This window comes from Castor canadensis, chromosome 7 (genome assembly GCF_047511655.1).
Source record: "Castor canadensis chromosome 7, mCasCan1.hap1v2, whole genome shotgun sequence".
In the NCBI taxonomy this organism is placed as follows: Eukaryota; Metazoa; Chordata; class Mammalia; order Rodentia; family Castoridae; genus Castor; species Castor canadensis.
This window is the reverse complement of record NC_133392.1, coordinates 51,204,369-51,228,526: the sequence shown is the minus strand read 5'-3', so window position 1 is coordinate 51,228,526 and position 24,158 is coordinate 51,204,369. Positions and strand designations below refer to the sequence as shown.

The 24,158-nt window shown below is 38.3% G+C and overlaps 1 protein-coding gene across 4 annotated transcripts in view; it reads left to right on the top strand.

Annotated features, from left to right (window-relative positions):
* The window catches only part of Slc16a9 (solute carrier family 16 member 9), a 50,542-nt gene extending 42,213 nt beyond the window's left edge, over positions 1-8,329 (top strand). For all 4 annotated transcript variants that reach the window (XM_074078907.1, XM_074078909.1, XM_074078908.1 and 1 more), the window contains 2 exons: positions 4,986-5,903; positions 6,278-8,329. In XM_074078907.1, coding sequence (XP_073935008.1) covers positions 4,986-5,903; positions 6,278-6,456 — 1,097 coding nt within the window. In that variant the 3' untranslated portion in view covers positions 6,457-8,329. The remainder of the gene's footprint in view (positions 1-4,985; positions 5,904-6,277) is intronic.
* Positions 8,330-24,158: the final 15,829 nt, after the last annotated feature.

Genomic DNA, 24,158 nt, shown 5'->3' with positions numbered 1-24,158 from the left:
GAAGGAAGGAAGGAGAAAGAGAAAAAAAAGAAAAGAGAGAAGGAATACAAAAATGGAAGATGGGGGAATCCAGAGCACTTGGAATGTAGTGTAAAGCACCTGTCAGGCTCTCCCACAAGTGTAGGAGGGAGTGTGAGAAAAGCAATGGCAAGTTAAAGGACAAAAGGTCCAGCCTGTACTATATTTTCTTTTGGAGTAAAAAAAAACTTAGTTTTACCAGACAGATCCCGGAGCCAGACTGCCTGGTTTTGAATCCTGCTTCTGTTACTCACTAGCTGCCTTGTGCCGGGCAAAGTAATGTTTTGTGCCTCAGTTTTTCTGAACTATAAAATGGGGATAGTAATATGGGCCCTTGTATATGTGTAAGGCACATGGCAAAGGCTGTAGAAGTGTAGCCATTGAACTGTAACCTTGGTTTCCCTTATGTCTAAATTTGTACCAAAGATGCTGGAAATTGTATGCTGCGAGACTGGCTCTTGATTCTCACTCTGCCTAGAGGAGAGAGCATTTACTCTTTGTTTTCTTGAAAGAATTCCTGCATTTTCCTAAGCCTACATCATGAGCTGTAGGTCAGGATGTGTCATTTGACTTTTTCTACTCTGTCATACAGTTAGCATATTGTAGGTGTTTCAGTAATTATATGTTGGATCGATGTGATAGTTTCTCTTACATTTCATGATTTGGACAGATAAGCTTGGTTGGTGAACAATGGGAAATTATTTATTTTCTCAGCTTAAGATCAACATGTCAAGAGCACGTTTAAGTGTCAAATGGTGTGGCACCTTGTTAAAGTCTGTACAAAGACATCGTGTTAAATAAAAATTACAAATTAACAACTAAAGGATGCTTATGCAGCAGAGCAGTCCATGAAGTTGTCCTGCTGTATTCAATTCTCTGTTGTTAACATTTAAAGCATGTGCCACTTTTACAAAGATGAGGAAATAGTACATTTGTCTACATTACTTCTCAATAGTCAGCAGCTTAGAAACCACCCAAAGGTACTGTTTTAACTGCCAATATAGTAACATGAGACATTCATTAACAGTTTCATAACAGTTTTTGCCCCTTTGAGACTGAAGGAGTTAATTTGAAAAATATTAAGAAAGGACAACTGAGGTCCTCAAGAAGAATGTTTTCCTGTAACTCTAAGGCTCAGAACCATTTGGTTATTTGTGAGAATTTTTGATGAGATGGGTTTTCATAGCAACCATGTTATGTATATGAAAATTTAGTCTTTTTTTTTTCTTTTATTATTCATATGTGCATACAAGGCTTGGGTCATTTCTCCCCCCTGCCCCCACTCCCTCCCTTACCACCCACTCCGCCCCCTCCATCTCCCCCCCACCCCCTCAATACCCAGCAGAAACTATTTTGCCCTTATTTCTAATTTTGTTATAGAGAGAGTATAAGCCATAATAGGAAGGAACAAGGGTTTTTGCTGGTTGAGATAAGGATACCTATACAGGGCATTGACTCACATTGATTTCCTGTGCGTGGGTGTTACCTTCTAGGTTAATTCTTTTTGATCTCACCTTTTCTCTAGTACCTGTTCCCCTTTTCCTATTGGCCTCAGTTGCTTTTAAGGTATCTGCTTTAGTTTCTCTGTGTTAAGGGCAACAAATGCTAGCTAATTTTTTAGGTGTCTTACCTATCCTCATCCCTCCCTTGTGTGCTCTCGCTTTTATCATGTGCTCAAAGTTTAATCCCCTTGGTGTATTTACCCTTCATCTAATGTCCACATATGAGGGAGAACATATGATTTTTGGTCTTTTGGGCCAGGCTAATCTCACTCAGAATGATGTTCTCCAATTCCATCCATTTACCAGCGAATGATAACATTTTGTTCTTCTTCATGGCTGCATAAAATTCCATTGTGTATAGATACCACATTTTCTTAATCCATTGGTCGATGGTGGGGCATCTTGGCTGTTTCCATAACTTGACTATTGTGAATAATGCTGCAATAAACATGGGTGTGCAGGTGCCTCTGGAGTAACAGTCTTTTGGGTATATCACCAAGAGTGGTATTGCTGGATCAAATGGTAGATCGATGTCTAGCTTTTTAAGTAGCCTCCAAATTTTTTTCCAGAGTGGTTGTACTAGTCTATATTCCCACCAACAGTGTAAGAGGGTTCCTTTTTCCACGCATCCTCGCCAACACCTGTTGTTGGTGGTGTTGCTGATGATGGCTATTCTAACAGGGGTGAAGTGGAATCTTAGCGTGGTTTTAATTTGCATTTCCTGTATTGCTAGGGATGGTGAGTGTTTTTTCATGTGTTTTCTGGCCATTTGAATTTCTTCTTTTGAGAAAGTTCTGTTTAGTTCACGTGCCCATTTCTTTATTGGTTCATTAGTTTTGGGAGAATTTAGTTTTTTAAGTTCCCTATATATTCTGGTTATCAGTCCTTTATCTGATATATAGTTGGTAAATATTTTCTCCCACTCTGTGGGTGTTCTCTTCAGTTTAGAGACCATTTCTTTTGATGAACAGAAGCTTTTTAGCTTTATGAGGTCCCATTTATCTATGCTATTTCTTAGTTGCTGTGCTGCTAGGGTTTTGTTGAGAAAGTTCTTATCTATACCTAGTAACTCCAGAGTATTTTCTACTCTTTCCTGTATCAACTTTAGAGTTTGTGGTCTGATATTAAGATCCTTGATCCATTTTGAGTTAATCTTGGTATAGGGTGATATACATGGATCTAGTTTCAGTTTTTTGCAGACTGCTAACCAGTTTTCCCAGCAGTTTTTGTTAAAGAGGCTGCTATTTCTCCATTGTATATTTTTAGCTCCTTTGTCAAAGACAAGTTGGTTATAGTTGTGTGGCTTCATATCTGGGTCCTCTATTCTGTTCCACTGGTCTTCATGTCTGTTTTTGTGCCAGTACCATGCTGTTTTTATTGTTATTGCTTTGTAATATAGTTTGAAGTCAGGTATTGTGATACCTCCTGCATTGTTCTTTTGACTGAGTATCGACATTTTTACTATGTTGATTCTACCAATCCATGAGCATGGGAGATCTCTCTACTTTCTATAGTCTTCCTCAATCTCTTTCTTCAGAAGTTTATAGTTTTCCTTGTAGAGGTCTTTCACATCTTTTGTTAGGTTTACACCTAGGTATTTGATTTTTTTTTGAGGCTATTGTAAATGGAATTGTTTTCATACATTATTTTTCAGTTTGTTCATTATTAGTTTATAGAAATGCTAATGATTTTTCTATGTTGACTTTATATCCTGCTACCTTGCTGTAGCTATTGATGATGTCTAGGAGCTTTTGAGTAGAGTGTTTTGGGTCTTTAAGGTATAGGATCATATCATCTGCAAATAGGGATATTTTGACAGTTTCTTTACCTATTTGTATTCCTTTTATTCCTTCTTCTTGCCTAATTGGTCTGGCTAGGAATTCCAGCACTATGTTGAATAGAAGTGCAGATAGTGGGCATCCTTGTCTGGTTCCTGATTTTAGAGGGAATGGTTTCAGTTTTTCTCTATTAAGTATAATGCTGGCTGTAGGTTTGTCATATATAGCTTTTATAATGTTGAGGTACTTTCCTTCTATTCCTAGTTTTCTTAGAGCTTTTATCATGAAATGGTGTTGGATGTTATCAAATGCTTTTTCTGCATCTATTGAGATGATGAAGTGGTTTTTGTCTTTGCTTCTGTTAATGTGGTTTATTACATTTATTGATTTTCGTATGTTGAACCACCCCTGCATCCCTGGATTGAAGCCTACTTGGTCGTGGTGAATAATCTTTTTGATGTGTTGTTGAGTTCGGTTTGCCATTATTTTGTTGAGGATTTTTGCATCAATGTTCATTAAGGAGATTGGCCTACAGTTCTCCTTTTTGGAGGTGTCTTTGCCTGGTTTTGGGATAAGTGTAATACTGGCTTCATAAAATGTGTTTGGCAGTTTTCCTTCCCTTTCTTTTTTGTGGAACAGTTTAAGGAGGGTTGGTATCAGTTCTCCTTTAAAGGTCTGATAGAATTCAGCAGAGAATCTATCAGGTCCTGGACTTCTCTGTATGAAAATTTAGTCTTTTAAACTAATCTGCTTTTTTTCCTGACTTTTCACATAGCATTTCCCAATGATATTTAAATTTTAAAATATTCAATTTTTAAAAAATTGAAATCAGAACCAGACAAGGACAGTGTAAATTAAATGAGTGACATAAGTTGATATTCCATCGTGTTTTATGTGATCAGGGCTGAAGGGAGGCGTTATTGCTGTGTTGCGTGGCATGCAAACCAGCATATTTGTAATTGAAATAGCTCTATCTTCTCATAATCATATTTCTGCATTAAAAATATGAATCATTCTACTGACTTAGCAATGGTTTGAACTATCGAGCCATTATAAATATTCTAAGACTAAACTATTTTTCATTTCAAAAGAAAATACGAGAATTTGCTTTACAAAAGGCAATGAATGTGTGTATGTATGTGTGTATATGCACTTATCATTATATAATGATTTTTGCTAGGAATATGTGCTCATGGAGTCAGACTGACTGTGAACTCTACTTAGGTTATTTACAGCTTTGTGATCGATGGCAAATTCCTCAAGCTTTTTAGGCTTCACACTTCATTTATAGCAAAACTTTTCTGAGGCAGTGCTGGAGTTTGAACTCAGAGCCTAGTGCATACTGGGCTGATACTCCACCACTTGAATCATACCCCTCCCAGCCCATCATTTATAGAGTGGGAATGATAATAGGGCCTACTCTATAGGATCACTAAAAGTAAAAAGACAAGATCATGCAGTGAATGTGCATACCAGTCTCTGAAGTATAAATGTTAACTTTTAAAATGAGTGTTCTCTACTATGACCATTGTTATTGTTGTTAACTTTAATGTTCTTGTGATTTTAATATGAAATCATATAGGAATGCAAGTGTATATAATAAATTGAATTGTGATATTACTAAAGCTTGTTCTACAGACCCAAATTATTTGGGATTAAGACTAAACCGTTTCCATTTCCCTTTTAGGTTCAAGTGTTGGTCTTTTTATTTATGCTGCTTTGCAGAGAATATTGACTGAGATCTATGGACTAGATGGATGCCTACTGATCGTGGGTGCTTTAGCTTTAAATATATTAGCCTGTGGCAGTCTAATGAGACCCCTCCCAGCCTCTGGCTGTCCTTTATCTGCAAAAACAGCTACAGAAAGTCTACCAGATAGATACTCCATTTACAATGAAAAACAAAAGAACCTGGAAGAAAACATAAACATTCTTGACAGGAACTACATTAGTGAAGAAAAATGCAAGAGTGCTTTGGCCAGTGGTGACTGGAAGCAAGAGAATCTATTTCATAAAAACCCTACATCGATGGTACACACAAAAGAGCCTGAAACCTACAAAAAGAAAGTTGCAGAACAGACTTATTTTTGCAAACTCTTTGCTAAGAGGAAGTGGCAGTTATATAAAATCTACTGTGGTGAAACTGTGTCTCTTTTTAAAAACAAAGTATTTTCAGCACTTTTCATTGCTATCTTACTTTTTGACATCGGAGGGTTTCCACCTGCATTACTTATGGAAGATGTAGCAAGAAGTTCAAATGTGAAAGAAGAAGAATTTATTATGCCTCTTATTTCCATTATGGGCATTATGACAGCAGTTGGAAAACTCCTTTTGGGGATACTGGCGGACTTCAAGTGGATTAACACCTTATATCTTTATGTAGCTACCTTAATAATGATGAGCCTAGCTTTGTGTGCAATTCCATTTGCTAAAAGTTATGTCACATTGGCAATGCTTTCTGGGATCATAGGGTTTCTTACTGGGAATTGGTCCATCTTCCCGTATGTGACAACAAAGACTGTGGGAATTGAAAAATTAGCCCATGCCTATGGAATCTTAATGTTCTTTGCTGGACTTGGAAATAGCCTTGGGCCACCAATTGCTGGTAAGACATTTACCTTTGAGTCAACTTAGTTTACTATTCTTAATTGGGACATGTCTAGTTACAGAAATTCAGATTGTAATAATAGCATAGATTTGTACAAAATAAATCTACATGGAATATCTCATGGTAGTAGTTTAGGCAAGATCACTTTGATATAGCTGAGAAAGCCAATATACCTTCTTTGTCTTTGTGTTTATTTGGGATAATCTCCAAGTGCCTGTTCAAATATTGGCCAGTCAGCCATATTGAAAGTAGGTGGGGTAATATATGCATATCCTGATCCTAACTGCATATACAATGGATGAAATTAGGGTATGAGCTTTATATTCATACTATTTCTATGAGACTCACTTTTTTTTCTGTTTGTCTTTCAGGTTGGTTTTATGACTGGACCCAGACCTATGACATTGCATTTTATTTTAGTGGCTTCTGTGTCCTGCTGGGAGGTTTTGTTCTGCTGCTGGCATCCTTTCCGTGTTGGGACATATGCAACAAGCAACTCCCTAAGCCAACTCCAACAACATTTTTATACAAAGTTGCCTCTAATGTTTAGAGGAATACTGGAAAGCACTATTTTTGCTGTTTTATACCGTATAGCAAAAAATACTTTAACAAAATCTCAAGTTCTGTAGAGTCAAGACTGTTTTCTTATAGCAAAATTTCTCTGTGGTTGCCTCTGATGAAAAACATTTTTTAAAACATATCCTATTCTTTATGTACTGTATGAATAGCATCTACCCTTGGATATTTTCCCTCTTTTTTTCCAAGAAGTGGGACTATTCTGTTCTACTGTTTTTCAGTAGTTCTTAACATTGTAAAACTTTTGACCAGCCTAAGCAGGCTTTTCTGTGTAGGGAAGTAAAGATTCTCTGCCAACTCTATTAGTGCCACTGCAAGGCACCCTGAGGGGCCTCAAGATGGGCTGTGTGTAAAGACCACTAGGGAGTAAATCACTTTCTTCTCTGTGTTAGACCTGCTAGTCAATAGGAGACTTCAAGCCATTTCATTTCAGGAAATGAGAGTGGTTGTTAAAACATCATTAAGATTTGCAGTGGAGCAAACCCATCACTTTATAAAAAGATATTTTAAATTACAGTCATCAGTTTTCATTCTTCTATTTTATTTACCTTAATGAAGCACCCACATGGTTTTTGTGCTGCTGCATAAGTCCTAAGGTGTTTGTTGAGACAAAGGCAAACTCTCAACAGAGGGGTGATGCAGCAGCTTTCTTCACTTGTGTTTGTCAGATCCACTCAGCTGATGTGTTCCCGGAAGTGCTGATTTACCCATTTCCTAATTGGAAATGCATTTTTCAATCATTCCGTCTGGCAAATGGGAAACATCCACTTGCTTCGGGCATAGTTTACAAGTCCTTGCCTATCTTCCTGATGAAGTATTTATGTGGTACTGTCAGATTTTATCACTACCAAAATTTAATTCAAGAGCAGAACTAAAAAGTGAGAGGTGCGTGCATTTGTGTGTGTGTTTGTGTGTGCTCTGAGTCTGTATGGGAAGGAAAAAGGTCAACAGGAAATTGATACCTTTAATGTCCAATCTCAAGTGATTCTGATAATATAACCTGGATTAAGAATGGCTATTATAAGATCAATAATACAGGGTCTTGGAATATGTCTCGATGGTAGAGCACTTGGCTAACATATGAGTTCCTGAGTTCAATGCCCAGCACCACACACACACACACACACACACACACACACACACACACACACATACACACATATACACACAAATTTGGCAATAGATAAACATTTATTCTCTTGAATGAAAAAAGATAAACATGTAGTCAAGTTTTTTAAAATAAATAGTCAAGTGTTCTTCCAGCAGTAGTACCCTTCCCATTGTGCCAAAATTGTCTTTTCATTTCTTTTGAAATACATAAGATTATTTTACACTATGTTGCCTTTCTTTGAAGGCACCTGAAGCACTTTATTAGCACGAGCCCTCTCAACACCTCTGTGAGGTAGGTAACCAGTACTTTCCTACCAGTACTTTCTTACCAGTACTTTCCTACCAGCAAACCTGGAGTAGGGAGAATTTCATAACTGAGTTAATCCTGCTCAGTAATGCAACAATGGGGCTCAAAGGCATCTTAGACTTCTCCTCCATACTCAGACATCTGGAAAGTTTTCTGTACCTCGTTCTTTGGTCACTGTCAAAGTTAGTAAATAAAGTAAATGACATTTAAAAGAAAATGCTTACATGTTTTTGTATTGGAAGTCATCTTTTGGCAATATTATGCTTAAGTTATCCAGTAACCTGAAAAATTTTGATTTATGGCATCTCTATGTTCTTTGATACTTGTCCAAGTGTGTTTTTACCACGTCTGCTGCTAATACCCAATGTGTGCTTTATCCATTGTCTAGGGAATCAATTTTAAGTTACAATAAAATATTTCTGTTCATTTGTTTTGCATCAGTGTGGTTGCTTTTTCTCAGTTTTCTTCCCAAACATAGTGACATGTCACTTGAATGTAAATATAATTTATTAGATATAATTTAGACTCCAGAATTTGATGATTGAATGCATGCATATTTAAAAGCTCATTTTCTTAGCTACTTTCACCATTGCTTTCCAAAAAGCTAGTATATGAGACAAGCAGAATTGTTTTGAGGAAAAGAGGACAGATTCTCTCTGAGATTCTTAATGAACTTACCAAACATTTATAGAATTCTTTATTTTTCAAGACAAGATCTCAAATGATCTCCTGCTTTCATTTCATTAGCTGAGACTACAGATGTGCAATGCCACATCCAGCTTAATAATTTCTAGAACTCTCAATATGTCCCAAGCTTACATTGTTTATCCCTATAAATAACCCTGTGAGATACAGATTACGACCTTCATTTTATAACACAACATATAATTGTCACAATGACATGCTCTCCATGCTACAAAAGTACAAGTAATTTCCAAAAGCAAAATGAAGAAGAGGTTTTCCATTGTAGAAATTGAGTCCTTTGATTTCTAATATGACTAGAAATGGGGCATACAGGGGAGGAGTGCTATCAAATTTTTTAGTGACTAGAGAAGTCAATTAGATAAATAATTTAGTACTTGTCTATTTCCCCAAATTAGCTCTAAAACAAAATTAAACTAATTGTACTGATTAGGGTATAATATTTCTTTTGTGACTCAAGAGCTACTTCTGGACATTGGAAGTGCCTGGGACTGAGTTTGGGAAAAGTATGGAGTATGAAAGTTTGTCAGGAGACCCTCCCGACTTGGATTCAGCAGCTCCTCACTTTTCCTGCCTTTCTCTTGCACTTGTGAGGAACCAGATAGGTAGTGATCCAATTCTTTCCAGGGAATCAAGGCATCAGGAGAGAAGGCTCAGCCACCACTTTTAAAGGTCCCATGAGGAACAATCCCCAAGAACCAGTGACTTAATGGTATGTGCTGATAAAGAAGTTCCATGACCTCAGACAACTGTCACTAATTAATGTAGGATTTTCTATAGGAAGGATGTTCAGGGGATGAAGAAGAGCTCTACTTTAAAAAGAGATCTCACTTCTGTTCCTTAGAAGAGTATTATATTGGACATAAAGTACACGATTTACCTTAGCAGTGCCATACACTTTTTCCTCCTAATCACACTGTGGGGCCTTTGTAAGAAGAATTCCAGTTAGTAATGTCCCTCACTGAGTAAAGAGTTAACCACAATCAACTGAAATGATCAGACATCTGTGAGCACACAGATAACCTTTGGGAACCCAGTATATGTCCTCATTAAGGTTGTGATTCCACAACCGGATGGCCTGCTTTCACAGGAATCCTCAGTTCCTGTGGCCGGTGACTGTGAGCATATTATTAGCCTCTCAAAGCGTCAGTTTCCTCATGTGGCCAAAGGGCCACATCGTGGGTATTAAAGAAGATACTCACAGAGTTGGCTACATGTGATAGATGTCCAATAAAAGTTATTATTATCCTTGCTGTCATTACTCTCAAGAGTATGGCTCCTCAGTACCTCAGGGAAGCATCCAGTGTCCCTTGACAGAGGTGTTGACAAATCTTTGCATTATAGGGTTTCATTTAGAAGAAGAATAATAAGCCTTCTATAATCGCCAACCCTCACAGCTCTTGCCTTTCCCCAAGCATGTTCTTGACAAACTCTTTCATCCTGAGGGATTCATGATTCAGCACATTTTCTTGGAAGTTCTGATACAAAACAAAACAAAACACAGGCTGTTCTTCCCCAAATCAAATTAAATCCATTCTCTATGTTGGATTGCTATGGGAGTTTGGACTTTATTTTTTTCCTCATGCCAGCTGCTCAAAAGGTGGGCCTGAAATTGGCAGAGAGCAAAATGATCTGATGTGTTTACTGAGCACTAATTGGCCCTCACCTCACTGCTTTTCCAGAACGCCTTTGAGATTTACTCTTGAGGGAATGCAATTCCTTGCCAAGTCTTCTGGGATTCAATTCCTAGCCAGATCTCAGCCACATTAGTTGCCTTGTACCACATGCATTCTTTGTTCTATAAAGTCATTTACTTTTATGGGATTTCTTTGCAAAAAAGGGGAAAAATAAGTTTGTTTTTTCCTAAATGGTATTCTAAAGCCATTGATAAATAACATGCTTCAAAAAGTCCAAATTAGCTATGGTTAAGGCCCTGCTGTGGATCAACCTTAAAAATACATAACCAGAGGATATGCTTGTTTTTAATTCCTGCAAATGTTTCTGAAACAATAAAGCAAGTGATTATTACCTCCAGCTTAGATCTGAAAATTCTTAAAACATTTACAGCTTTAAGAGAGCATTGCTAACAGTAGCCCAAATGACTCTGGGACCCAAATGATAAAGGAGACAGGTGTTTTTCTGGAAAGCATTCCCTAGTTCATTTCCTGTATGAAAATTCTCTTTCATAGTCTGTTTCTCACAGGGGAATTTCACTGAAGACACCAGTAATCAATCCCAGTACAGTGGGGTGATGGCATGGAGACAGGTCATCAGAGCATTGCAGGAAGGAGCTGTCTTTCTTGAACGTTTACCGTGTGCTCAGTATTATTCTTGGTACTTCACATCTTGTCCTGATTAAGTTCCAAAGATTTTTTGCAAGGCTGGTGGCTTACTATCAAGATACCACAAAGCTGCCTTTTGTCTTCACACATTTGGGGTCTGGCTTTCTCCTGGCAGGTCAGGGTAGTTCATTCCTTACTCATCCAACAAATCTTAACTGAGCAGCTAGGAGGACAGAGTGAGCTAGACAAATTTCCTGTCCTCTTTGAACTTGTCAGCACCCCAGGCTGTGCAGGAAAAGCAAGATTGTGTGTTTTGCAATAGAAACTTCAGCTTCCATCACAAGCCTGGAAACAGGATGGCCCTTCAGCATTGTCCCAATGGGCTTCTGCTAAAATTCCCAAATAATGGACATAGGAGCCAAAATGCTAATTTATTAATTTGTATGAGAAGAATAACAGCCATTCTAGTTCTTTTCCCTGTAAGTAAATTCAACCTGGAGCCATGTAATAATCAGCAGGTGTTTGAGGTTCCTGGTTCATTGAGTGATGTGAGTGTTCAATTGTATCCTGAGAAGATAGGCTAATTCAATCTTTGTCACTCTGGGGAATTGCCTCTGGACAGTGTGTGGTTGTGTACAGCATTTGCCTTCATGGCATTCCTTTTGTGAATGTGTGACTAACTCTTTTTCTCTTCTTGATGTGTCAATATGTTCAGTCAGGTTATAGGAAACTGCTCATGGTCAGAGCCTTGGTGCTGGTTATCTGCTCAGAGGTATTATGTTTGTACATCCTACTGATCACCAGGAAGTCTACTAACTTTTGCTGAAGGAGCCATCATCACCATGAGACAGAGGAGGAAAGGGAGGAATCAGGTAAGTCAAGCAATGTCTGTACCTTGGTCAACTCAGCGTCTGGTTGTCTCACTTTTGTGATGCTAAGATTGATCACTGGCTTCAGATTATTGTGTCACTATCTATTAGCATTGCCTGTGCTGATTATCTCATTAGAGGTTGGAAAATGGGGATATTCTATCATTTCTTCATTTATTAGCTAACACACTTCCATAAAGAGTTTCCTTGTTTAACTACTGGTTTTGAGAAGGAACAGTGGTCACAAACAAGCAAGATAAAAATTGATTCTTTCTCTTTATTAAACAGTTTCAGAAAAATAAGTTCATTTTCTGGAATTTTCTGAATGTGGACAATGAGGTTTTTTACTTGTTTTAGAACTGATGTCATTATGAACTCATGGGTTTTAAATTTTTGGGGGAGGGGAAGTTTCCAGCAATGCAGTACATTTTTGGGGGGGCAGTGTTGGGGATCAAACCAAGGAACTCACACTTGCTAGATGGAGGCTCTACCACTGAGCTACACCCCCAGACCCATTGTTTTTCTTTTTTGATGCTTAAATTTTTCTATCAGATTTATTCCTGGATCCTAATAATATTAAATCAGTAGTCTTTGATAGTTTCTTCGGTTCCTGATAAGATGTTGTGGGCTTATTTTGTGTATTTTCTGCCCTGAATTTGGAATTAGCCATTCCTCCAAGGAATCTCTAAGGATAGTTTTTAGACTACTATTTGGGCACTAGATGTGCTCATTGATATTGGTTCAGAGATTGTTTCTACAAAGTAGCTCTTTTTGTGTTTTACATTGAAAATGCATGAGTTAATACTGAAAATTCTAATTTAAATTGATGATCACATATATTTCTGTCTAATGTCATTGATTTTATATTTAAACTTCTGTGACTGAAAATCTTCATTTTCTAGTAACAATGATTTAACTACTTACTCTATCCTACTAGATATATAACATTTTTAAATAACACTATTATTACTAATAACATAATAGCTGAAAACTGTTTTGAAGGTTTTTTTGTCCTTAGTGTAATCTTTTCTATATTTGTGCTCAGATATGTTTTGTTCCCTTCATTTGCTCCTCTAATGAAGGGAACAAAGTCACTGACTTGGTGCTCACTTAGGTTCACCTCCCAGTTTTAATTTGTATTTCTGCTATTATGATTGAGGTTGAGCATATGTAATATATATGGATATTTGAATTTCTTTCTTCAGAAACTGCATTTTCTATAGAATGGTTGGGCTTAATTCCTACTTTTACAGCCACTTTATATACATTAGGGATATTTATCTTTTGTGTGTACTGTAAGTTGAAGTTGATCCTTCAACTTTTCATCTGCCTTTTTACTTTTATGGTATCTTTTGCCTTACCAAAACAATTTTTATTTTCAAATTCAACTCATTTTTATCAACTGTTTCCCCAAATTGATTTTACATATAAATTTATGTAATTTACATATTAGCTATGTTTAAATTTTTTAGCTGGTTTTGTAATATAAAGTTTACATGGCATGGATGAAAGTTAGGAATTCTTCCACTAATGCCTTATGAGTTCTGGGCAGGCTTAGAAAAGCCTTATCAACCCCAAGATTAATTTTTTTTCTTTTTTGGAGGCAGTGGGGTTTGAACTCAGGGCCTCACAACTTACTATGCAGGTGCTCTTACTACTTCAGCCACTCCACGAGTCCTAAGACTATTTCTAAAGTGTAAGGTTTTAAAAATACTAGGAATGTAGACCAGACATGGTTGTACACACCTGTAATATCAGTTACCTCAGAGTTGGAGGTAGAAGGATCTCAGTCCAAGGCCAGTCCATATGAAAAAATATGAGACCCTATCTGAAAACAAAAACACTAAAGCAAAAAGGGCTGAGGTCATGACTCAAGTTGTAGAACATTTGCCTAGCAAGCCTTTGAATTTAAACACTGAAAATATTTATTATTTGGCATAGTAAAATCTGGAACTAGCCAGCATTGGTTAATTTGGTGACTCAACAATGTCATCAATGACCCCGTCTATTTTCATGTTTTTGTTTTGCAATATAAGTGTAATAATTTATTCTCTTAGCTGGCTCCCCTCATGGCTTCTGAAGGCTGTTACTGTTTGATGTATTACGTGTAGACAAGCAGACATAGAAAATGGACATTACTCCTTGGACTTCAGGTTCTGACAGAAAAAAACCTCAGAAGGCCATGCAAGTCTCAGGTCTGAATTGTGTCCCATGCCCATTTCTGATGCAGTCACTAGAATTAAAAAATTGGCATGATTGACTTAGGAAGACTTAACTCTGGGACTTGGGAAGGGTCCTGAAACAAAAGATTACCATGTAACTGAACATAATCTGGATTTTGACAGCATGGAAGAAGAAAGAAATTACTATTGGGCAGTTTTGCAAATTCATTTCTTGCACATAAATCTTTGATCTACCTAAATCTGATGTTAATATAAGCAATGAGTTAAAGATCAAGCTTATTACTTTTTCCAAAACAACTAGCTAGATGTCCCATTTATCAAATACTTTATCTTTTTAATCAGCTGTCTTACGTTCCTGAAAAGAAAGTGAGGAAATCCTGTTGATAGTGTGGGAACTCTTGATCAAGCCTTTTAAGTTTACTATCTCATATAAGACTCCAGTGAGGCAGCTCTTCCAACTCAAATTGCTTAGATCCAACAGGATTTGTTGGTAAGTGTGGTGTGGGGTAGGAAAGAAAAAGACAAGGATGATTCCCAGACTTTTAGCTCATGCAACTGAAAGCACAATGGTCATTTGCTGAGATAGAAAACATTTTGCAGGTTATAAAATAAGAATTCCACTATGCATATACTATGCTTCAGATATCTACTATACATCCATGTTCAGATATTGAATAGGTAATGAAATGTCCAGGGATAGGGCTTAAGTTTGCTGTCTGTGGAAAGTTCAGAAAGCTACAAGTCTGGATGAGATCAGTAGGAAGGAAGTATAGATAGAGAAGAGAAAAGGGATAAGGACTGTGGCTGGGCATTTCACATTTAGAAAATTTAGAGATTAAAAAAAAAAAAAAGGAGACCAAAAAGGAACCAATTAGTAAGATAGGAGGAAAAAGAGAACTGTGTCCCTGAAGCCAAGTGAGGAAAGTGACTCAAGAAGGAGGGAGTGGCCAGCTGTGTTAAGTGTAGTGGATGGGTCAAGTAAGGTAAGGACTACACACTCATTGTTTAGCACTGTGGAGATCTTTGGTGACCTTAAAAAGCAACTTGGAGGAACAGTCAGTACACAAACGCCTCATGAGAGTGAATTCAAGAGAGATGGGGAAATGTGGATGGAAACCATCAATATTAGCAACTCTTGAGTTTTATTCTTATGTGTGATGAAAACATTGTTAACTCTGTTGACTAACTTGGGCAAATTAGCCCCAAATTTCTGTTTCTGTCCCTATGTAAGATTTAAATATACCAACAACTTGATTTGCTTTGACTCACAGACAAAAAAATGAATTCCTGCCTTAGATCATCTGTGATACCCACCAATCCAGTTGACCTGGGAGAGCATAGACAGATCATTGCAAACTTATCCACAGACCTGCAAAAGCAACTTGAAATGTCTGTCTGACTAATGGTGCCCCCTGTTCTTGTGTCCTGAGAAAGGAATCTTCATTGTGCAGAGTAAACTGGGGTAAGGCATTCCAGTTGGACACATTAGGTGAGTTGCATAGATGAGGATGTAGAATAATAGACTCCTTTGATTCTGTGGCATTATGTGGTTTACGAAATGCTTTCTTTATCCATTTTCTCATCTAATCCTCATAACAACCACCTGACACAGGCTAGGCAGATGATGCCGAGAAGGAAACAGATAAGGAAACTGATGATTCCAGCGCTAAGGAATTGCCTTAGGGCAAAGAGTTAGGATGAACACCAGGACTCCTGACCACTTGTCTCCTGTTGGTCCCATTTGGCCAGATTCTGCTGGCTGGCTCAGCTCCATTGCACTTAGCTTCAGTGAGCAGCAGTCTGAATTCTCTCCCCTGTGTGATGTTTTCCTATGACAGTAAGAAAAAAAAAGGATGGCATTTGGCCCTTACTGAAGTACATCAACAGCCTGGGGCAGCTTCACCTCGCCTCAGAGTTTGGAAGTCATTGCTTCTGGCCTGATTTCTCTCTCTTCTCTTTGACCTTTTCAGATTATCTATTTTTCATAGGTTGTGTCTTGAATTTGGATAAGAGTGACAAGTCTATCAGATTATACTGGATCCCATCTACATCTATTAAAAATCAAATGTAGCTCCTTTTAAAAGCAAGAGATTAAAGCATTAGATGAAATGACATTAACCCAACAGGTGGCATTTCATTTTGTGTTCATATAATTATGTAACTACTTTTCTATTTTCAAGAATGTTCTAGAACTAACTTTAAAGAGTGTAATTCACACCTTAATATTCCTAGTCAAAACAAAAGAAACATGTCTATATGTAGATGGGAAGGCTATATGGGGAAAATTGGAACAGAGGAGGCAGAAGTAATGAACTGAATTTTTCTGGGGAGAAAGCTGATCCGTCTTCTTTGAGGTGTTATACTGGTTTTGGAAAGGCCTCAAGGGAGGCCTCTGGAATCCTTAAGCAGCAAATACACATGGAGCATCTCAGAGTTGGCAAAATGTTGATACTGGTTTGATTACTGACTACAAAGTAAGGTGCATTTACATTTGACAGGTTTCATGGTTCCTGGCCAATTTCCAGTTTGCTAACTCTAGACATTCAATGGAATTACTAAAGCCTATTTGAACTCAGAGGGGAGAAAGGACAGATGGAAATTCTTCCACTACTCATACCTGAACTTGTAGCTCTGAGGGCCATAAGACAGTGTACATGACAGGAAGGCATTAAGATTATGGGAAAAATAGGTGGTGAAGACACACTCAGGTTCAGTGTGATCTTCCTCCAGTCCAGCAAGACATCTGTACCTACAGAAGGTATGTGGAGGGGGTAGAAGAGAAGGGAAAAACAGCACACTCTCGAGTACCCTTAAATCCAACAGGCTGTCTTAAGGGTAGGCACATGTTGGATGATAATATTGGATGTGTAATATGTGGTGATGCCCTCACTCTTGCATAACAAGATGGCAGAAATCAGAGTAGAAATATGATAGATAATTTGGCAATGTCTATCAAAATTTAAAGGTACATATCCTTTGATCCAGCAGTTTCACATTACTAAGCTTTAAGGTGTGGGCAAAGACATACACAATGCTCATTGCAGCATTATTTGTAAGGGCAAAGCAGGAAACAATCTCAGTGTCTTAGAATAAAGGGTTGGATAAATATATTGGTACAGAGAACTGTCATGCAGCCAATGAAGGAAATGTGGAACACATATGGAATGTGTTTCAAGACACATTAAGTGGAGGTAGTCATGTTGGGGGGGTGGAGTATGTGTATGTCTTGAGAGGATCCTATCAAGAAACAGAATTTGCCTCCACTGATCCAAATTTTGTGACTGTAATGAACAGACTGTGAACACAAGTGTGGGCAGGACAGGTTAAGGCACTCAATACTAGAACAATGGGAAGTCACTATTACTTTACAGTGGGTACTAAGGTCTCCTTTACAGGGCTGTACTCCCACCCATGGTACTGGGAATATCCATTGTTGTTGGTTCACAACTGATCTCCCATTGGGAATTGCCCTCAGTGACCACAGGGACAGTTTCATCCAGATTATACTTCTTTGTGGGGTGACTATGGTTCATGACTGCCTGATTCAGAGAAGTAAAAGCTCAGACCCTTTGCCTCCTTTTGGGATGATTCCAAAGAGTTATCTCAGCTCCTGAGTGCTCTAGAGCATCAGTGAAGGCCTCATTGAACTGCACTTTAGGTTAGTTTTTCCTTCTAGTCAATCCTGCTCTTCCACTTTTCTTATAGGTGTGTCTCCCTAGAGTATCACCCAATAAGCCATCTGCATGTACTTCTCCGTCTTGACTTGTTTCCTGGAAATCTAATCTAAGGCCTATGATACTGGAGCTGAAGGAGGAGTAGAAGTTGTGGGAACTTGGAGCAGGGACTGCATGCAGAACTGAAGTTGTGGAGCGATGCTGCTTCCACCAGGACCAAAGCAGAGAAAGAAGAGATACCAAAACGTCTCTCTCTCAAATTCTCTCCCATTTTCTCTTACTGAGCAACCCTAACTGGAAACTAGTCAGTACAGAATTCTGGGTAATGAGGTATGCAGGGTTCACTTCTAGGGGCAAAGAATAAGACATATAATGGACTAAGACCAGGGAGGGGAAAATGAAGAATAAGTTTCTCATATATACACGCTACTTCTTTAAATATATATGTGTGTATATATATATATATATATATATGTATATATATATATATATACATATATATATGCATATACACAAAATATGCCTACTTATGCATAGAAAATTTTTGGAATGATATAGAAGAAAATATAATTAGTGGTTTCCTCTGGCAAAGACAGCTGTATGCCTAGGATATGCATAAATTTTTATCCTTCATTGTCTTCTGGCCATTTGAATATTTTTATATAGTATATATGTATTTAATATTATATTTAGAAAACATAGTAAATGAAAGTAATGAGGTAGGGATATGTAGAGAGAGGTTGATCTCTTCATTTATGGATGGTTGCTACGTGTCTTGCATTGTATTGTATGAATATAAAGAGAATATAAAGAGGAAAGGTCCCTGTCTTAATGAGGAACTGACAACTGTGTAAAGAGTGACAATAATGCAATGAGGCCATGCTGCAATGGAAGTAGACCAGAGAAGAAAGTGGGCCAAATCTCTCTAGCAAGTCTTCAGCTGACAGGAGTAGACCAGGGAGGGGCTGACTCTCTGAGTAAGCATACCATCACACGAGGACAGTGGGTCTCACTGAGGATGTGAGAGGAGGAGAAGGCTTTTGGATAAATAATGGTAATCTGTGCTGTATTCAAGGGACTAGATATTGAGAATTCATGGAAGTTACTGTTTGTTTTTTGAAGTACAATTATGTGCAGAGGTTGGTGAGTTTTGTTGAATGTGTAAGTATTTGTGTGTATATTTAAGTTCTATCTGCTCATGAACATCCAGGATTATTCAGGATTACTCTTTCATGTCTGACTTCATTTGCTTGATATAATGCTTTGGAGACACACTATGTTGTTTGCACATACAATTTAGGATGCCCAAATAAAATGTGAATTTCAGCTAAAGATAAATTAGTTTTTAGTAAAAGCATGTCCTATACCATTTTTGCTATAATTGTTAAATCTGGTAACACTAATACACATTGTGGTGTGTTTAGTAGTTCTTTTTTCATTTTTTAATGTTGAGTAATACTCTATAGTATGAATATACCATAATTTAGTAATCTATTATATCAATGAATATTAAATTTAGGGTTTTTTTGGGGGGTAGGGGGGCTAGATTGTTATAAAGCTCCCGTGAATGTTATTATACAAATCTTTTTGTGGACATATGTTTTTATTTCTCCTAGAAGAAATACTGAGACTTGCTGGGTTGTGAGGTAGATGCACATTTTTGTTATAAGAACCTTCCCTTAGTGGAAGAACTTTGAGCAAGGGACAAATAAGATCAAATGCACATTTCAGAAGTCTTCTCTGATAGAAATCTCAAGGAGACAGTGGATAGCAGGGCAAGACTAAAGGCCAGGAGAATGCAGGTGGCTATTTCATCGCTCAGATCAGAATGACGGGTGCTTGGATGGTGATGGAGATATTTGGGGAGAAATGAGGAGTCTAGATGAGCTGTCAAAAGAGGCTGAGTGAAAAGGAAAACTCTGGGTGTCTGGCTTCCTGCCAGAGTATTGTCTAGGGTGGGCAGGGAAAACACCTGCTATGTTCACTAACCCATGTTCAGTTCAGTGTCTGATCACAGGAGGCTACAGATCAACCTTTGTTTCCTGACTCTTCTGCTCCACAAGTCTAAGGAGATAAAAACTCCTAAGTTGCTTCCATGACTATTTCCATCAATATTTTTAATTAGTACAACTATAAATACTGTACTTAAAGGTCTATCATAACTCATAGGAAAGAAGATGATGTTTAATTTACAAGGATTACCTTTTGCTAGGCACTGTGATTTCAGATGAGATTGGGCACGTTCAGGGTGGTATGGTCATAGAGTAGGCACTGTTAATTTCAACTCTTCTTAGCATCTTAATTACTCTTAAAATCACACAATCATAAGATTCAGAGGGACCTTGAAAAGGTACCTAATCCATTCTAGGGAGAAGCACTCTGTTCCCCTAAAGATTGATAGTACTGGTAACCCAAGTCCTTTCTTTGCTTCTTACTAACTATGTGACAATTGTCAAGTTACTTAACCTCTCTGAGCCTGTATCCCCTCCCCTATGTTACATGAGGGTTAAATGAAATGGTGTGATATGTACCTCAACAAATTTTCTCTCTTTCTTTTGTACCTTTAATTAGTAATTGATCATAGCTCTGTCCCCACATACCATTGATGAACAGTTACTATGTTCAGATCTGCCGTTTGAGTCTGAAGAACAGTTATCAGGTGTTAGCTGTGATCATACAAGTGCAAGGTAGCACCTTGTTGCCCTTCCTCCATGCCAGGCCTCACTCTCTTGTTACATGTATAGAAAGGCTAATATTTTGCATTGTCCCTTCTTGAGTAATCAACATCTCCCATGTTTGAGGAGTAACTTACAGTGATTAGGTGCCTGGACTTGGAATGCAGACAGACTAGAGAAACTGCGTTTCTATTTGTTGTGTGACATGAATCAAATTGCTTAATCTATGTTTTGGTTTCTTCATTTATAAAGTGAGGATCAATAATAATGTCTGTCTTTCCATTCAGAACAGTGATTGAGGTAAGGTTTGAAACCCCCTTAGAACAGAGCTTGGGAGCTCATGAGCCTTCCATTAAAGGGTGGCTGAGAGTCTGGCCTTGGTTGGGGGTTCTCCTCTTAGGAAAGTGCTGTCTTCCTTCCTAGGCAAAGCCATCCGCTTTGACTTATGAGTTTATGAGTCCTGCTCCTGTCTCTTTACCTAGTGAAAGCATTGGGGAGTCTGGGCCATTTTTCCAAGTGCTGTGGTCTTAGATGGGCAAGCAGTTTTCCTCTACGCCTGTCAGATGCACAGCACTGCTGATTAGAGAGCCAAGAAAAGCCCTGGAGTAGTCTTTATTCTCCACATCAATGTGACCTTCCTGTGACTGCACAGGTATGGGGGCCACTGATTCTTTTACATCTGCTAACATGTACAGGTTTCCCCCAAGACCCGGATGAAAGAATCCACTGTCATGTCCTTTCAAGATGATAAGGGATTCCTCCTTGGAGAGCCAGGGGAGCAATGGCAGCTCTTTGTCCAGTGATTCAAATGGTAATTTCCAAGGCCTGTTGTTGCAAGGATTATGTAAGACCTACAACCAGGAGGAGACAACTGTACCTAACTCTCTATCCTGAATTTTTTGAGCCAAGTGAGAGCTTGTAGAGAAATAGACATGATTCTCCTGATCTCTACCTCCTGAATGGTTTGAGTCCAACCCAGAGAAAAGGCTCATGAGATCCCATTTCAACCAATGACTGGGCATACTGGCAAACATCTATCATTCCAGCTATGTGGAGAAGCACAAATAGGAAGATCATGGTCCAGGCCAGACTATGCATAAAGCAAGACCCTATCTCAAAACTAACCAAAGTAAAAAGAGCTTGTGGAGTGACTCACACAGTAGAGCACCTGCAAGGCCCTGAGTTCAACCCCTAGTACTGCCAAAAAAAAAAAAAAAAGATATGTCTTGCTACCCATGAACTCATAACCTATCTGGGCAAATCAGCCTATAATTAGGATGCAAGTTGATAAATGTCATGGTAGATGGAGATAAGTGCAAACTTAATTGGTGTGGGTAATATTTGAAATATTTGACAATAGGCAATCCCTGTGTTAGGGTTTGGATATGAAATGTCTCCCAAAGTCTCATGCATTGAAGGCTTGATCCCCAATGCAGCAAAGTTCAGAAGTGGGGCTTTTGAGAAGTAATTGGATCATGATGGCTCTGATGGATAAATTCACTGGGAAGTGATGCAAATCAAGGAGGTGGGACCTAGCTGAAGGAAGTAGGTACTTGGGTTTGTGCCCTTGGAGATATATCTTGACCTCTGCCCCTTCTTCTCTCTTTTGTTTTGCTTCCTGGCTGCCATGAGGTGAGCAGCCTCTTCTGCTACATGCTCCTGCAGTCATGATGTTCTGCTTTACCTCACCACAGTTCTAAAAGCAATGGAGCCAGCCAACCATAAACTGAAATCTTTGAAATCATGAGTCAAAATAAACCTTTCCTTTTTAAAAAAGTTTTTACTCAGTCACTTTATCACATTAGTGAAAAGCTGACTAACACACACTGCAATAGCTATAGCAGTGTGGCTAAGGGGTAACAAATGAGCACAGCACATTTGTCTTCAGGGATCCAGCACTACCACGAAGAGTGCCAACACTCCTTCAGGTCCAGGCCATTCTAGGGGCTGTGGTTGAATGCAAGGGAACCAAGAGTCTACCCAAAGCTGGCTGTGTGGTGGGCACAGTAGAGCTGTGAGGGATTGAGAAGCCAAGGAAGTTGGTACACAAAGAGGGACTGGAGGATTAAAGTACTATCATTCCACTAGTACAGAAGTATTTCAATGTCTTACAAATGATAATGCTACAGTGATGCCTTTCTGCTGGAGCAGAAATACCCAAAAGAAATATAATGTGAGCTGCATATGTAATTAAGCATTTTTTAAAGAGCCAAATAAAACCAAGTAACAAGAATATTCAGGAGAACTCAGGCCAGGCAAAAAAATGCAAGATCCTATAAAAAATTACTAAAAAATAACTTAAGCAAAAATTGACTGGGGTGTGGTTCAAGTAATAAAATACCTGTTTAACAAGCTCAAAGCTCTAAGTTCAAAACCATACCACCAAAAAGAAAAAAAAAAGTAATAAGAAACAGGAGAAATTAATTTTACTATTTCATTTTACTCAATAGACCCAAAATGTTGCCATTGCAACAACTACAATAGATCCAAAATGTTATTTCAATAATCAATATATGCCATGATTAATTATCTATTTTACAATTTCTTTTTTTAAATTCAGTGTGCATTTAGAGCCTGTCTCAACTCAGGGAGTGCTCAATATCCACACATGGTTACTGTATTGAATGGCACAGGTCCCCTCCCTTTCTTTGCTCTCTGGTTTTTGGGATGATCTCCCTGTTGTCTGAAGTTTCCTATAAGATCTGCCTGTGGTTTCTCTCACTGCTGCTTCACCGCAAACAAGCACAGCCCTTAACAGGTGCAGAATCTACCACAGAAACACTGTGACTCTCAGCTCTGAGCTCAATTACATTAATAATCTGGCCTATTGCTTAGTGCTGCCTTCATTATTGAACTAAAGCCTTAATTGCTCTTTTAAGCTCCTTTGAATTTTTAGACCTAATTTACCTGCAGTCTTGAGCTCCTAAAACTTGGGCTCCAGTGAGTTTACTAAAGATAAGTGGGAATTTGCTGTGTGCTGAGACCTTACTAGGCCCTTTCTAGGTCTTCTTTTTTGTTTTATTTTTCCTTTAAATTCAGCCATCTGAATTTAGGGATCTTTTTCTTCCCTGCTCTAGGCAGTCACACCAACAAATTTGGGAAGCATTTCCTGTACTTTAGCACCACCTTCTGGTTTCAGAGGAAAAAAATCCATAAATGTGTGTCATCCATCTTGGAATCTTTGAGCATAATGAACAGCCTTGAAGGGCCATCTGGCTTTTCTCCTCTCCTTCAGTATGAGAGGAAATGAGATTTGTTACTGAATATGGAATGTCTCCTACAGGCTAAACTGCCTGCTGAGAAACCCGGCAATGTAGTGGCTTCAGTTTGAACTAAGCCGAGATCGTGCAGAAACATAAATCCAGGCTGCCACTGTTCTGTTATTTAAATTGAATTGTGTCCACATTTCACAGATGACTTGGCTTAGCCAAAGAACCTGGCATGTCTATCTGCTATTACTGTACAATGTTGAGTTAATGTCAGTTGTTCCAAGTTAGGAATTAGCTCCTGGCCATTATCTCAGGTGGCTGAATTAAAAATACATACATATATATATATATATATATATAAAATGCAAGCCTAGGGAGACTGCTCATGGCCTTGCTGTGAGCTGGAGGTCTCAGATGTCAAGAAATGTATTTGTGCCAGCAGGATTTTTAACCACATCTCCAACAAGGAACAATGACTGTAATTAAGAGGGCCAAAGGATTTATGTCCTCTAATCCTCAAAGATAATGGTTTCCTGTTTGCTGTTAGCAGCACCCACTCCCCAGCCCCCGCAGGTGGAAGGCATCTGCAATTTCAGATTCTAAATAAAATCAGACCGAGCCCCCAACTTCTCAGGCTCTTTGGTAAGAGACAACACTATGGAGTC